General features: G+C 42.1%; 1 protein-coding gene across 11 annotated transcripts; it reads left to right on the forward strand.

Annotated features, from left to right (window-relative positions):
* Nucleotides 1-1,181: 1,181 nt before the first annotated feature.
* On the forward strand, nt 1,182-16,208 carry Cdkn3 (cyclin dependent kinase inhibitor 3). 11 transcript variants are annotated; one of them, XM_021262037.1, is made up of 9 exons: nt 1,182-1,377; nt 4,301-4,383; nt 5,709-5,764; nt 6,426-6,470; nt 9,072-9,294; nt 12,508-12,539; nt 13,631-13,762; nt 14,336-14,439; nt 15,989-16,208. In XM_021262037.1, exons 1-9 carry the CDS (start codon nt 1,186-1,188, stop codon nt 16,073-16,075), a joined length of 954 nt encoding a protein of 317 aa, XP_021117696.1. In that variant the 5' UTR covers nt 1,182-1,185; the 3' UTR covers nt 16,076-16,208. The 11 variants fall into 11 exon arrangements, with proteins under 11 accessions (XP_021117696.1, XP_021117700.1, XP_021117701.1 ...); XM_021262041.1 differs by having other exon boundaries at nt 14,339-14,439; XM_021262042.1 differs by having other exon boundaries at nt 9,075-9,294.
* Nucleotides 16,209-16,935: the final 727 nt, after the last annotated feature.

Here is a 16,935-nt window from a genome sequence, read left to right on the forward strand (position 1 = left end):
ATCGAGCTGACAGGCCAAAAGGGAGTTAGGAAAGCCTCGCCACTTGGACCTGGAACACAGCTATTTTGGGGCCCTTTGCTGCTGCCTAAGAAAAGCCTTTTCCTTTTTCTGAAATCTTGAATTCCCAGATCCTAGTTCCTTAGACTTCAAGCTAAAACCTGATACTGTCTGTGATAGGCAATTTCCGCCTCACGTGAGCTGCGCTGAACTAGAAGCAGGCATGGGCTCCATGAATAGGACTCCACCCTGGAGACCAGTACAGACTGGGACAGCCCTCGGTGGGGACAAAAACTGTAAAAACAGCATGGCTGCTGGCTGGACCACGTAGGTCACACACAATTCTCATGGAAGGGGGCTTACTCTGACAGGACCTCCTGAAATTGAGCTGCTGCTTGGCTTTACATTTCTGATACAGAGACTGAGTGCATTCCGATTGTATGTTTGCAGCCAAAAGCTACGCCCTGGGAAAGGCATACACCAGCGACAGACCTCTCCACCACTCCTGATAGATCAGACTCTTCCCTACTCTGGGAATATCTAACTTCCTTTGACTTGTGCTTGGCTTTCTGCATTAGCTGCAGTTTTCCGCAATGAATCGCCAGCCTGACTCTTCTACCCTCCTGTACCTTTTCTCTTGTACACACATCTTAGTGGGCATTGAATTATTAAATGCAGCTGTTTCCAGAGAGGGATTGGTGTTTTCCTAGGCTGTGCACTAGATAAATGATCAGGATAGAGAAGTAAGAGGTTATGTAAGCTCGTGTTGAATAAATTCATGTTGGACCTTTCTGAACATTCAGAGTTCCACCCTAACTCATTTCCAAACATGATGTGCCTTTCTAGGTAAGGGGCATAAAATGTTTTATTATAGAAAACATTTTTGTCCCCTTTCAGATAACCATTCACACAAAAGACCCAATGAAGAAAAACAAGTGGTTAGGAGGAAAAACATAAGGTAATGACTACTGAATGGGAAACACTGTTTTTTGTAAGGGCAAAAAAACAAACCCTGGAACCTGAGACGGTACAGGGAGAGGCAGGAGGTGGGGAGGACATTAAGGACCTTAGCTTTGAGAACTGTTTCTGGACGCTTCCCTGTCTTGGTGAGGGAACTCCCGTGCTGTCTTTCCTAGCTGCTGCAGATGCTCAGAATACAAAGTGATTCTTGAGCCTCAGTCACAATAGATGTCACCCATGCGATGTCATGGACCAGCAAAACTATTCAGAGCTGACTGTCTCCGAAACTTCCTGAAAAACCGAGGACTGAACGGAGGATTATTTGAACCGGAGAGTTCTAGGGTGGCGGCCCCTCCGAGGGAGGGGTGCTTTACTCACTGCTTGCTCAACCTATGTCCTGCATGGGCCGCTCTATCAACTGTAAGTTCCGTTTCTGACGGTGCCATAGACAACCCTCTGGGATTGTACTTCCGGCGTCTGCTCTGCCGTGGCACTGCCTCCCCCTAGGAAGCTTGAGCTATTTTGGCCAGATCTGTGCACCTGCATTGTGTCTCGGGCCAGAATGGAAAGTTTCATGCAGAAACTTAGAGAGGAAATTACCTGGCTTTCCGTCTTTCTAAAACGGTTCGTGGAACTTCACTGGCTAAGCCCAGGACCTTGAATAGGGATAACTTGTTTAGATTTTAGAGTGGTAAAGAACATAGTCTTAAGCATATAAAATATGTTTATACGCTGGATTTTTAGTCTTTACCATAGTGTCTATATGACTGGATACGACTGTAATTACAAAGTGTACAGGATGCGTTTTCAAGTGAACACGCCAGTGCAGTGCTCCGCACTACCACTATGCCCTTAAAAAATAAGTCTTTAGGAAAAGCAAACAAAATGTCCCTGCCCTGGTACCAGTAAGCGCCTATCAAAGCGTCCCAAAGGGCGTTGGCTGCTAGGAGACGCTTTCTCCCCTCCCTTTTCCCCGCCCTCTCCCCCGCCCCGCGAGCCCTCCAAGCTCCTAATTGGCGAGAGGAGAAAGCCCTCCAGCCAATCAGCGTTCTACAGAGTCCTCCTCCCGCGCGTCTTTCAAAGGCCTTCTAAGAACCAATGAACGGTTAAAGGCCGAGTCAGGGAACCCAGAGGCGGAGTAAGAAACAAGGCGAAGCTCTGATTGGCTCCTGGGAAGACGCCGCTCCCCACCTCCCAAAGATGCACCAATGAGCTGCGGGCGTAGGGGGGCTCGGAGCCGGGAGGCAGCGGAGCAGCGGAGCAGCGGAGCAGCGGAGCCGCGGGGGGAGGCTGCACGGGTCCAGGAGGCGGCAGCCAGCTATGAAGCCGGTGAGTCTAATCGGGCGGGCGGGGGCCGACAGGAGCGGAACCGCCGGGATAGGAGCGATTTGGAGCCCGGTGTTGGGGCGGTGCTGGTGGCCCGCACCGGGTCGCGACCCGACTCGCGCAGTAACCGTTCTGTGGGCCCGGGAGGTGGCGCTTCCCGCACCGGTGCCGGACGAGATCCGCGACAAGGAGGAAACTGAGGCACAGAGGACCTAGGCGGGATAGCAGCCTGTGTGACACCCCAGTCCCCGGGGCTGTCTCCTGGGGCTGCCCTGCGCCCCCTGGAGACGACCAAGTGTGCGAACGCCCTCTCGCAGCTGGCAGGCGACATCAGACTGACGCCACCCCCAGGCCACCGAGCTCGGGCTTCCCTGGGTTCAGAAGGTCCGGCCGGATACGACTCGAGCACACCTGGCCGGGAGAGGCACCGTGAACGGGACACACAAACTTAAAATCTCGATCCATAAAAATTGCTTCAGAGGACGAACAGGCCGGCGAGATTCTGAGGCCCCTCTACCTGCTCCCAGTCTCCGCAGCCATTGAAAGCGCCCCGTCGGGTTCGGTCGACTCTAACACTACAGGTTACCCCGAGCAGCTCAAAGCCACCACCTACGCTGACTTCGCCGCGTAATCTTCCAGGGACAAACAGGACCGCAGTAGAACACAGCCTCCCGGCTAGGCAGGGCACTGGGCGTCAGCGACACTTGCGAATCCCCGTTTCCGCGAGGAGGACGCCAACTGTCCCTCACCCAGGCCACCTGCTCCACTTGTCCTCGCTTTCTGGTCACTGTCACACGGGAGCCTTCGGTGTCCATCTAGGCCTGTGACTGGGTGGTTTCGTCCGTGTGAATCTGGGGTGAAGAAGTGGCGCTTTGACTTGGCCGTCGCTTAAGCTACATCCTCCATTTGACACAAATGAAACTAGCATTTTGATCTGCATTTGCCATTCCAAGATCTTACCTATCAGCTGGTTCCAACTAGGGAGTAAGAAAAGGGTGTGTTTTCGTTTTGGTCCTTAAATCCTAACGGGGAGTGCAGAAGTCTTCATGTAGAAATGCCACCTCCAGGATTAAGTCCCCACTGCCCAGATCACCACCCAAGAAGGGCCATTTCCAATGTTCCATTGTTCTAGTCCTGTGATTCACGAAGTAGGTGGCAGGCTGTCCACCTGCACTCCCAAACTGCCAAGCTGCATGGGTTTTGTTTTTGTTTTGTTTGAGTGATGGGGCGAGTAGAACTTTTACTAGCTTTGTCTCTGCCGCTTCATCTGTACTTTGATATCACAGTTCCTGAACAGAAAAGCTCTCTTTTGCCTCAGTTGCCTTAGCTTCTTCCCCGTCTGCCTAGAAGCCTCCTGCCACTCGTTCAGAACCCAGAACACAGCATCTCTGCTATGCAGCCTTCTGCTGCTTCTACCTAGTCGGTGCCTCCTACCTCTGCTTGGCAGCACATGTTCCTGCTTCCACTCTGACACAAACACCCTTCTCCTGCAATGAGTACACACACTGACTCTGCAGCAAGGGGGCTGTGCACCTTCACAGCTTGGCAAATGAGACTAAACACTGTTGTGAACAGGTAAACAAATCTCCTCACTTGATAGTAGAGGAAAACTGAGATCTAAAGCAGGATGTCTGAGATTATATCAAAGCCAAGATCAGAAACCGGAGTTCATGGTTCCCAGGCCAGCTCTCTTTCCACTGTGCACTGGTGTAGTTATTAATAGGATGGTAAATGATAATCATTTATTTTTGAAATTGCTATCCAAATTGATAACTGAATAAGTTGCAAATAGGAATTCAGTGGGTGTTTAAGCAAGGGTTAGCTATGCTAAAAGTATATGTATACATTTTTGGTTTTTGTTTTTGTTTTTTTGGTACCAGGGATTGAACTCAGGTCCTTGCGCTTGCGAGGCAGGCGACGGAACCACTGGGCTAAATCCCCGGCCCATATGTATACATTTTTACAGTTATATATGTATATATTTTTATAGCTATGTAACAGAACTTTTTTTTTTAAGTTTACTTCAATACAGCCAAGTGAGTTTGACTCCTCGGATGAAGAACCTATTGAAGATGAACAGACTCCAATCCATATTTCATGGTATGTCAGCATTTTTGGTCAATGAGCCAAGATATTTGATGTTATGTCTTAATCTCTGCAGAATACAGGGTGCATATTGAAAATATTAAATGACCTCTTCTGCTGAGCATATAACTCTAATCTTTAAGGGATATCTTGACACAGAATAAAGCTTTTTTTTTTTTGAGAACATCATAATGGAAGCAAGTTAAGTAAGGAGTAGAGGTAAGATTTTGAAATGATCTCCCACCAAAATCTACTTCTCTTTAAGACAAAAATAGTTTACCAAATATAGGATGAGATATTGAGTTATTTAATCATTTTTATTAAATCCTAGATAATACTTATAACTATTTGCCACAGTAATGCCTCTATCAGCAGACTTTAAGATAAAAGTCACTTGGATGTGATAAAACCAAAGAGTTTCTGCCTATAGTCTACTTCCAGCGTTACTTTTCATTTTCTCCTTTAAGCCCCTGTATAAACTCAAAAGCTCATCTAGTTTCCAACGTCAGATACCCTTTGTGTGATGCCTCCAGTTCTATTCTACTTTTACCTCCTGACTAGCAGACAAGGTGGGCCTGTCCCCGAGTACTGCAAACTGGGAATGTGATTTCTTGACATTATTTCATTTTAATCAAAATCCTTTATGATGAAAGTGAATAGCCTGTGGTTTTCACTGTATGAAATGCTATCTATTAAGGTATCCCTACCAAAAAAAACCCCTTAAACTAGCAATGTAAATGAGTGCTAGAGATGAAATTGTCAGATGGTCACTTTGCAGCTCATTTCCCGAAGGTTGAGTGTTCCCCACTCATCTGAAATTTGATGCACTCCAAAATTCAAAATTTTGGAGCATCAACTTGGCATTCAAAATGTTTGGGGTTTAAGGGTATTCAGGATTTCAGACTGGTAATATCTAGGCAAATATTTCAAAGGCAAAAACTCCAAAATCTGAAACACATCTGGTCCCCAGCATTTCCTATAAGGGATACTCAATCTGTAACACTAAATATCTCAGGCAAACACACAGCAGGATGGCTCCCGTATACTGTGTGCTTCCTGTTGTGATCCAGGCATTGGTGTTATTAAGCTAAATTTAAATTAAGTTGCTGTTTTAACACCTGAATTTGTAACGAAGTAAATAAGTCTCTGTTTAAAAACTTTTAGCATTTCTGGGCCTTTTTGTGATCCACCTATTGGCATTAACTGCGAATTTTGGACTTGTGACTTTTGTAAACACTCCTACTCGGTGGCACATGCTCATGCTGGTTAAGTTGAATCTGAGTTTTCATTTATAATTTTTTAAGTGACCGAAAACTAACCTTGAAAATTTCTCCTTTCAGGCTACCTCTGTCACGAGTGAATTGCTCTCAGTTTCTCGGTTTATGTGCTCTCCCAGGTAGGTAACACGGCAGTGGGCCTCCTATCATACACTTAGGACAGCTTCCGTCAGCTGACACATTATTCTGTGTGCTGTGCACTAAGAGAAGTCCCTAGACCAGTAGCGGGAAACTCACTTAAAGTGAGCTCCTGTAAAGGAATGCAGACCTAGTCTTCAGTCCTTCCAGACCTGCATTCAGAGCTCTGTGTTTCTGACTTTGATATTTCAGATGAGATTGGGTGCATTCAGGGTGGTATGGCCCTAGACATGGTTTAGCTATTTCAATAAAATTTAAACCCTGAGGTACCAGTGACTCTGAAGACTATGAAGACTACAGTCAAGTTCGTGTTACAGAAACACACAAAGCAAAGTCCTGGATGAGTGGTTCCTTCAGCAGGGATCTATGGATCTCTATAATTATGTTCCTAAGAATCTAAGAAAGAGGGCTGGGGATTTTAGCTCAGTGGTTCCACCGCCTCCCTCGAAAGTGCAAGGTCCCGAGTTTGACCCCTGGTACCAAAAAAAGAATCTAAGAAAATAAAATTCATATTAAAATGGAGTTGAAACAAATACATAACCATGTGGAATGACTTTCTAAAGAAGCTATACAAGTATCTAAATATGCCTGTCATAAATGACAAAATACTGACTTTTTACTTCACCTTATTATTATGTATAGGTTGCAAATTTAAAGATGTTAGAAGAAATATTCAAAAAGATACAGGTAGGTGTACTATGAGACAACCATCATACAAATAGTTTTTTGAAAAACAAACTGAAATCTCATTGTTAAAAGGAACAAACTTATAGTCTCTTCTTAATATATAAAATAAATGCTCATGATTTTATGAGGTTTCAAACTATAAACTTCTTTTAATGTGTAAGTAAGTATTTGTGAAGGACACAGAGAACTCATCATTTACTTAAACATGGCCTTGCTTTTTACTGAGTATTATATTGAAGTTAGAATGTGTAGGGGGAAAAAGTATCTAAATAAAACAGATTTCACACTACCCGGAACTTTGAATGTGCTGTTCCCTGCACAGTCATAGAAATGAACCGTGGGCTGAGAACCCAGAGGCCGCAGGGAAATTGTCCATCTTGGGGAGAAAATACAGAAAGCCAGCATCCTGGTGGGAAAGGCAGGGTGGGAACTAGCCTTCCATCCTGAGGGGTTGCGACCACTGCTGCCTCCAGTTTCCTGATTTTGACACGCAGGTAGCATGTTATCACTAACAAGAGTGAATTTTCACAATAATTTATTCTGCTTGGCCTACACTATCTCAAGCCTACTAGTCCTACTAATATACTTGTAATACAGAAAATAAAAATATGTAATGTGCTTTATTACTTACCTAGCAAAAAAGACTTAAAGAAGCTAACAGATGAGTTGACCCTTGCAGTATACTCATAAAGATATTTTGCTTTAGACACACCCACTACAGTAGGAAATTTCCATTTGGGTAACGTTTAAGTCATAAACAAAATATAACTTGAATCACTGGCTCAAGACCAATCTTGGACGGTTTGGAATGCCCTGTTTATTTAGTATCTTGTATAGAAGGTATTTCCAGATTTTTTTATGCAAAGCTCTTTTTTTGTTGTCTGTTTTGTTTTTGAGACAGGGTCTCACTATGTAGTTCAGGCTGACCTCAAACTCGCAGCAACCCTCCTGCCTCAGCCTTGTTTTGCAATAAAATATTAAATGGAATCCAGTATATAAACAGACAGAAAGATCTATTGGGGGAAGTCCTAAACTCTCCCTTCAACAGTTTCTATGGTACGACTCTGAGTCATTTCTAGGAAACATGTGACAACCAGCCTTTACTCTGGATAGGAGAAATTATCCAAAGTGTGCAAAAGGCAAACAGAGGACTACCTGCTCTTTTAAAAATATTCAGGAATCTTAATTCCATGTTAAATTTTCCTTTAATAAATCCTAAATATTATTCTACCAGCTTTTAAGTATTAAGCAAATTTTTTTTTTTTTTGGTACCGGGGATCAAACTCAGGTCCTTGCACTTGCACAGCAGGCAATGGAACCACTGAGCTAAATCCCCAGCCCAAGTGTATACAATTCTTTTTTTTTTTTTTTTTTGGTACCGGGGATCGAACTCACGACCTCGTGCTTGCGAGGCAGGCGCCAGAACCACTGAGCTAAATCCCCAGCCCTCCCAAGTGTATACAGTTCTTATAGTAATGTTTCTCAGTTCATATCACTATAGTAAAAATAGCTACATAATGTAAGTTTGATACAGGTAGTACTTTATTTTCTAGGGACCTAGTCCTACTCCATAAGATTAAATGCACAATGGTGTGTGGTACAGTGTAGATATGAGGGCGAACACGAGCTATAACTGGAGATTTTATATATGAGGCTTACAGTAAAACAGTAAAGTGAGGGCCAGGGATTTAGCTCAGTGGTGCTGCCGCCTGCCTTGCAAGTGCAAGGTCCCGAGTTTGATCCCTGGTACCAAAAAACAAAACAAAGAAAAAAAAAACAGTAAAGTGATGAAGTATACGAGAAAAAGAAAATGTTCTCTCGTTCCTCCTCAAGAATTGTTAGGGTGATGTGGTGTGGGTTTTGTTTGTTGTGGTACTGGTAACTGAACCCACGCTAGGCAAGCACTTTACTATCCAGCTACATCCCCAACCCCTTTTATTTTTGAGATAGAGTCTCACTAAATTGCCCAAATTGGCCTCAAACCTGCAGTCCTCCTGTCTCAGCCTTCCAAGTAGCTGGGATTACAGGCCACTGCGCCCAGCCCAAGGGCTTATTTTTATTTTTATTTTTTACTTTATTTTATTTTTTTTTTTTTGGTACCAGGGCTGGAACTCAAGACCTCACACTTGCCAGGCAGGTGCTATGCCACTGAGCTAAATCCGCAGCCCTCTTTTTATTTTTGAGTATTTGGTATTTTCAAATTTATTTTGAAGCAATATTTATGCAAAAACAATTGTTTTCCTGCAGGAAGAGCAAAAGAATTGACTCATCTTGAAATTCAGTAAAAAATATTTTGATTTAGAAATCAATCTGGTTTAATTCTAATCACCTTCTGGTTCTGCTGTTATATATAAATAAGCATTTCTGACTATTCTTTTTTTCTTTTTTTGCTACCGTGGATCAAACTCGGGACCTTGTGCTTGCGAGGCAGGCGGTGGAACCACTGAGCTAAATCCCCCGCCCATAAATAGGCGTTTCAAATCTATGAATTCACTTATTATTAGTTTGGTTTAAGAAACTTCATATTCTCCCTCTTGACTCTATTTAAATTTGTAATGTTCTGTATGTGTGTGTGTCTGTGTGTATCTTGGCCGTTGCCAGAAGAACTGAAGAGCTATGGTATCCAGGACATATTTGTTTTCTGTACCAGAGGGGAACTATCCAAATATAGAGTCCCAAACCTTCTGGATTCCTACCAGCAGTGTGGAATTATCGCTCACCATCACCCTATCCCAGACGGAGAGGCGCCCGACATAGCCAGCTGCTGGGAAATAATGGAGGAGCTTGCAATCTGCCTCAGAAATAACCGGAAAACCATAATACAGTACGTGTCCTTTTCTCCATCCACTACATGGGAAACAGCCCAGGCCAAATGATTGCTTGAACTTCTCAGTTATTAACCTCCTATTTTGGTTGCAAGGATTAAAAGAACAGAATGCATGGAAAGTACTAGCCCAGTGCCTAGCACAGAGTAAGCACCCAGATATTTACTGTTCTACTTTTCAAGAACAGGGCAATAAAGAAGTAGATTTGGAAATCTTTAAAATAAGGTTATAGGAGCTTTTCTCCTTTAGTTTTGTCTGAGACCTTTTGCTGCAATTTGGGGAATGCTCCCCTAATGTTATTTTTGTATAACGATGTTTTTTTTGTATAACAACATCTCACTCATTGGCTAGCGTATTAATAGTTTACTGTATTTGCTTTCAATAGCAAGAAAATTCATTTTTTTCCAAAATTTACAGCAAAACAATTATTCTTAAGCAATGAGCAATCTTAAAATATGACTTAAACATTGTATTTGACATGAATGTGCTACCAGAATGAGATGGGACACTCGCTACCTAAGAGGTGGAGAGAATTCTGTGTATAACAAAATAGATTAAGGAAATGGAAAAAATGAGAGAAGTAGCTTGGAGAAAAGGTGGAAGGAAGTGACAAGAGGTAGGAGAGCATCATGTCACAAAGATGAGGAGCAGCGCTGTGGACAATGACAGTAGCTGCTCTGCCGGAAGTTCGACCTGCAGGGCAAACGAGCCAGCCACAGTGAGAAAACTGTTCCTTCGCTGGGCTTATTGGACATTTCTCATCCTAATAAGCCACTTACTCTTTTCTGGAACAGGGTAGGGTGCTAAATAGTTGGACACCTCAAAAACCCCAAAGGTGTCTCAAGTCACTGCTTTGAGCTAGAGCTACAGACACAGGGCAAATCCTGCCCTTCTCCTCTTAACCCTGCAGCCCAGGGACCTCACGTCCAGTGCCAGCTCTGAAGGCAAACCCACAGCACAAGAGTCTCTGACAACAGAACACCTGTTTGTGGCCAAGCTCAACTGATCTACAAGAACTGTAGCTTACAGGACTGGCAATATAGTTTCCAAACTTTCCCAAAGCATACCCACTCCTCTAGTTCTAACTGTAAAGACAAAATGTCAGAATAGATTCAGTTGTCTTTGCTTAATTTTCTGATAAATATATGTAGACAAAATAATGTTAGATGCAGCTAGTGAAAATATTTTCCAGTTTGGGGATCCACTTTTCAAAACAGTTCTCTTTTTTTATAAATAATTTTTCGTTTTTTTTTTTTTTTTTGGTACCAGGGATAGAACTCTGGACCTTGCGCTTGCAAGGCAGGCATGATGCCACTGAGCTAAATCTCCAGCCCTAAATAAATTTTTGAAAGCAGCCTCTACTGAGGTTTCCAGAGCCACAGACTAGGTCAGTTTAGTGGAACTTAAACTCTAGCAGCCCTGATATTCAGGCAAAATACAAACAAGACGGACAGACGGATGGATCACTTTGCCTATGTTGAATGTTTCAGGCTGCCATGAAATAAAGCATCAGATGGCTAAGAGTTTTCCTTGTTCTAGATCTTTTGAAGGTGTCCAAAGTGACCCTTTTGATAAAGGTAATTTTCTGTCCATTCTGTTGCCTTTAAAAAGGCAAACTAGGGCCAGGGATTTAGCTCAGTGGTTCCACCACCTGCTTCGTGAATGCAAGGTCCCGAGTTCGATCCCTGGTACCAAAGAGTAAAAATTTTAAAAAATAAAAAGGAAAACTGGGTCTCTTACAACACAGAAACACAGAAATGTTCTGGAGGCCAGAAGTCCAAAATGGAGGTGTTAACAAAGCTGTGCTCTCTAAGCTCAAACCATCCGCGGGCCTCTTCCAGGCCTCTGGGGCGTGGCCATCAATCCTTGGCTCGCAGCTGCAGCACTCCAATCCCTGCCTCTACCATTGCACAATTTACTGTGCCTGTCTCATGTGGAGCTTTCCTCCTCTGAAAATACTAGATTGGATTAGTGCCCCATTAGCTCATCTCAACTTAGTTACACTCACAAACAAGGTCACATTCACAGGTGCCTGAAGGGCTAAAGACTTCAGCTGGTCTTTTTGAGGGGTTTCAGGCCCATGTCACCCACTGTGTACCGAATACAGACCACAAAATGAGGCAGTCCTCATCCTTGGGGAACGTGCTACTAAGAATGCAACACGGAGAGGCAGGAAGATCACAGACCTCTCCTTCGGGCACAGAGGCAGCTCAGGAAATACACTGAGCTGGGTTTTGAAAGATGAGTAGGAATTCATCAGAGACGATGAAAGTACCTCAGTGTAAAACAGCATTGATCTTGCAGAAAGTCACTAAAATGATCTACCTCGGTGTGTGTGTGTATAGAATCATCTCTCTGGAACAGGCTTACAGGGACTCTGTAGAGTAACGCTAGGGGTCAGTCCCCATTTTGTCCATGAATCCTACAGTGTGATAACTATCTATAGCTTTATCCTCCATACACTACAGTACTTGATGATAAGTCACCAGTACTGAATTAGGTTCGTACAACCACTATGCAAATTAGGTGTAATTTGGTTTTTAGGATCTTTGAAAATGACTAAAAATATAGTCTCACAGCTTTGAGGTTGACCCTCCTTTTTCTGGAGACTCTATGTTTGCAAACTGCTTTCTTCACACCAGTAGATGACAGCAACCAACATTCATTTACTTCTTACTCTATGCCAGGCTCTGTGCCCTTTACAGATGCCGCCTCACTGAATCCTCACTGATGCAGGCACGGTGCTGTCACCGTTTTCTAGCTCACACATCCAGCAAAGGACAGACCTAGGATTCCAGCTCCTGCTTTAAACCCCTCTGATCTGCTACTTCTGCACACTCTTAGGAGCTGACTGAAGGGTTACAGTGTGGATAGCATCTGTCCTGTAAACACTAGATTTTTTCTAAAAGAGGAAAAGAATCAAAGTGGCAGTTAGTAAAAAGCCTGATTTCTATCTATTTAGTAACATGCTGCATTTTTCAGATGTAGATCCTGGGGTTCAAAGAGATCCAGTCTACCTGGATCTGTTCAGAATACTTCCTATCAAATAAATAAGCACAGTTTGCTTTTGGTTAAATCAATTAATGTCTGTGTGCAAGGCACTGTACTAATAAGCATAAGAGTTATAAATGGTAGGCAGAAAAAATAAGTGTTTATTTGTAACCTGGGATGGAATGAAATATACAAACTTCAAAACTGTATTTCCCTTTCAGCTGTTATAGAGGACTTGGGAGATCCTGTCTTGGTAAGAAATATACTTTTATTATTAATTTTTTTTAACCTCAAAATAGCCAAACTCCTTTTTCTGGGCCATGTTCACTTTATATTAAAATGTGACAAAACACATTACAAATTTCTGGGCCGGGGATTTAGCTCAGTGGTTTCGCCAACTGCTGTGCAAGTGCAAGGACCCGAGTTCGATCCCCGGTACCAAAAACAAACAAACACAATATAAGTTTCCAAGATTCAAAAGATTTAAGGTTTTCAAACGTGGGTGTTCCCTAGAAAGCTTGTATGGAAATGGAAGGTATTTTCAGCTTTTTAGAGGATTCTGTACATCATTTATAAGTCTTAGCACCTGCAGTCTTATTTTCCTAATGTTCCCCCTGTGTAGGTATTATATTTGGCATAACTTCTAAATAGACAACATATATATATATATATATACCAAATTTAATGACTTACTTTTTTTTTATTTAAATGTGTGAAGGAAAACAAAAATAGTTCATGAAAACTCTTATTAGAGTAAGTTATTTCTTTTAGTGTTGAACAGCATCAAAATTAACAACCTTTGTGTTTCAAAGGATACTATCGAAATTGAAGACAACCCACAGAAAGGGAAAAAATATTTCCAAACCATATATTTGATGAAGAACTTGTAGCCAGAATACAACTCAGAATAAAAACACAACCCAATTTAAAAACTGGGCAAAATGATCTAAATAAACATCTCTCCCAACAAAATATACACGTGGCCAATAAATACATGAAAGAGATGTTTAACATAATCAGTAATCAGAGAAATGCAAATCAGGGCCACAGTGGATACCATTTGACATTCAATCAGGATGGTTATGATTTTTTGAAAAAAGGAAAATAACAAGTATCAGTGAGGATGCCTCAAAATTATAGTCCTCCTTAGTTCTACCACCTGCCTCACAAGCGCAAGGTCCCGAGTTCAATCCCCAGTACCAAAAAATTAAAAAATAAAATAAAATTAGAGTCCTCCTCACACACTACTGGCAGGAGTGTAAAATGGTGCAGCTGCCTTGGGAAATTAGTCTGTTCATAGGAGCGAACTGGAATTATCATGTGACTCAGCAATTCCACTCCTAGGTATACACGCGAAGAAATACAACAGTTCACCCAGACTTGGACAGGAGGAGTTTACAGCAGCCATTAATCACAGTAGCCAGAGTGGGAACAGTCTGAATGCCCACCAGCTGAGGAGTGGATGGACCCAGCATGGTATATCCACTCCCCATGGTACAATATGAACCTTGAACACACAGGAGAAAGAAGCCACACAAGACCACATAGTATATGATCCCATTTATAGGAAATGTCTAGAATTTGCAAATGTACAGAGACAACAAAAAGTAGATCAGTGGTCACTTAGAGGAGAGATTACTGGGGTCACAGGGAAGGGTGACAACAAAGGGAACAGGGCTTTCTTTTTGGCAAAAATGTAAAATTGACCGTGGTGATGGTTGTACGTATCTGTGGATACATTAAAATTCACTTAATTGTACACTTTAAGTGAATAAAAACTGAAAAAGTAAATAGATGAACTATATATGAGTTACTTCTATCTCAAAAAATAAACAAACAAAAAACCCCAGAATGAAGCATGCTAAACTTTAATTCCAACCCCCGGTCATTTCAGATCACAATGTAAGTGTCAAAATGCACACACTAAAAGGTCTGAGTCTTTTAATTCATTTGGAACAATTACACCATACTGGTTCCTCAGCACCAAGACAAGCTTAGTACCAAATGTCCTGCCCTCTCACTAGTTTTTATTTTACTGTATGTTCCTAGTAGCTGCTTGTCTCCTCCTATACCTGTCTGACACGGTATCACCACAGCAAGCCATAGACACCCTGAAAGATGTACGAGGGTCCGGAGCCATACAGACCATAAAGGTGAGGAGCTTGGCCCTGCCTGTGTGGTTGTGGTTGGAAACACCCTATTCCACACATCTACAGTGTACTACCACAACCAAAATGGCATTCACACGAAAATCCTAAGCACCCTATTATTCAAACACGCTTGTTTATTTTTGGGTTTACATTTAGTTTACATCACCTTGTATCTGCAAAAGACCACAGTATTTTAAACAAAATAATGAAAAACTTTAAACTTTCCACTTCATTCTTCCAAGACTTACTATTGTTCAGTTTTTGTTCATTTTTTGGATAGATTTTTGGCCAAAAACATCTAAAGATGATCCTACTGTATCATTGAAACGTTGACCATAGTTCAGAGCAGTGCTAATTGTCCTTTGCTGTGGGTAACTGGTCACCTTCCACATTTATCTTCCCCTTAACCCCTGAGAAACATTACAGTAGTAATATGAAGGATCGTACTCTGTATTAGTCAGTATACCCAAAAGACTGCAAATTTCACTGTATCTGTAGATCTAGCAGTAAGATCCTGCCTTCTTTTCCCAAGCAGCCTGTCTCAGCTTTATGATGAGACGCTAGAGGAATGGAATTCTAAAGAATCTTGACCTTTGGGCAGCTCCGTGGGCTCCCATCCACTTTCCCAAGGGCCAGGAGCCTCAGCCACTGTGGTGCACAATAGATGACGTCACCAAACAACCTGTTGGGCTTAAATAAGGTCACTCACCAAACAGCCCATATACAGGCCCACCTCACTGTACCAGGCCTGATTATCTTCACATCAAACGATGCTTCAAATTTGGGAAGTTCAAGTTTTCTTCTCTTTGATGCAAAACAGAACACATGGTCAGACAGAAGTATGAACATGCCTGTGTTCTCCATCTTTCATCCTGAACAATGAGGCCCACACCAGGGTGAGCTGTCAGCTCATCACCCGACCTCCTGTGGAAAACAGGCTTCAAGCATCTCTGTGCTGATTCAAGTTCCAGTGTCCCGGGGAAGATATGAAATGAGATGATCAGCAGAGTGAAAATGTCCTTTAGGAAACTATTTAAATCCCAAATTAAGTATTTAAAGCTTTTTATTTTGCTTAAGGATTTTTTTTTTTTTTAAGAAAATCATTCCAGATGGACTATGTCATCACAAAAAGCAAAGTAGGGCCCCTATAGATTTTTTGAACAGGCCACTGTTAATTGCTGCACGAAGTGCTCCTGCCCCACCCCTACTTATTCTGTAGAGAAAAATACTAGCAAAAATAATGCCCCTATGTTTGCTATCCTATTTGATCCTGCCAGGAAGGAAGAAGGGTTCCTCCAGGTTCATAAAACATTGATCTGTATTTCAAGTTACCTTCAGATATTTAGAGGTTTTTAAAGCAATCGCTTTGCAGACTCTTTGCAGCTTTATTGCCAGGTAAAACTTCCCCCAGTTGCAAATGAGTCTTCGTCTAAGATGTAGAATTATTCTTAGCAAATGTTTTTATGATTCCTGATTCCTACTAATGTTGTTTCTGCTCTACAAACTATACAATGTTATACAATGTTATTTAAATATATCTTTACTTTTTCAGCAATATAATTATCTTCATGAGTTCCGGGACAAACTAGATGTGTATCTATCATCAAGAGATTCACTATCAAGATCTGTGTCGAGATGAATTTCAAATCGCATATATATGACCATGTCTGAAATTTACGAGTTCTCTGGCATAACTTGTTCTGATACAAAGCTATTAGTGTTGTCAACTTGAATGTATATGTGCAGATACTTTAAAGCTTTTATTGACAAAATTTACCGTGTCTTTCATCTTGTGGCAGAGGGACAGAAAAATTAGTATAGTTCTCCTTTTTAAAGCGCACTATTCTGGTATGTTTAACCTAGACTTAACACTGCAAAAAAATACAAAAGTACTTGTATATCTTAACTATTTACCCTATTTTTGCCTAGATTACCACTGGAAACTACTAGCTGGCATATGACATGGTAATAAGTATGAAGCTTTTGTATCAAGAGTACCCATACTTACTTTTAAATAACTTTCCCCTCCATTCCTCCTGAAACTCTCCCATTGTTTTTGTTTCCTAGACTTACAGAATCCTAAGGGATCCTGAATCTTTTGGTCCCTTCCCTCCCAGCAGTGGATGAGTCCCAGTAGATATTTCCCCAGCACCTGCTGGGACTTCTTCAGAAATAAGGAATTCACTAAGGTTCAGACAGCTGCTCCAGTTTTAGGGCATTAACTTTCCTACCCTAAAAATCACAGAATGAATTGAATCCTTCTTTCACATTTATTCCATAAAATACTTAGCTGCAGCTTAACTTCCGGTTCTCCCACTCCTTCACCTCACTCTAGACCACTGAAACTGTCTTTAAATCTGACTTTGAGGTACCCAAAGCAGTCCTTGTTTACATTTGGGCTGCAAACAAGGATCATATGAGTCAAAGCCACCTTTTTAACAGATGGCAGTGGTTTCAGTATCACACACAGTAGTCTCATGGCTCTCTTGGCTACGGTGA

Source organism: Heterocephalus glaber, unplaced genomic scaffold, assembly GCF_053883595.1.
Source record: "Heterocephalus glaber isolate CG9 unplaced genomic scaffold, H.glaber_assembly_v1.0 deba00000901, whole genome shotgun sequence".
Classification (NCBI taxonomy): Eukaryota; Metazoa; Chordata; class Mammalia; order Rodentia; family Bathyergidae; genus Heterocephalus; species Heterocephalus glaber.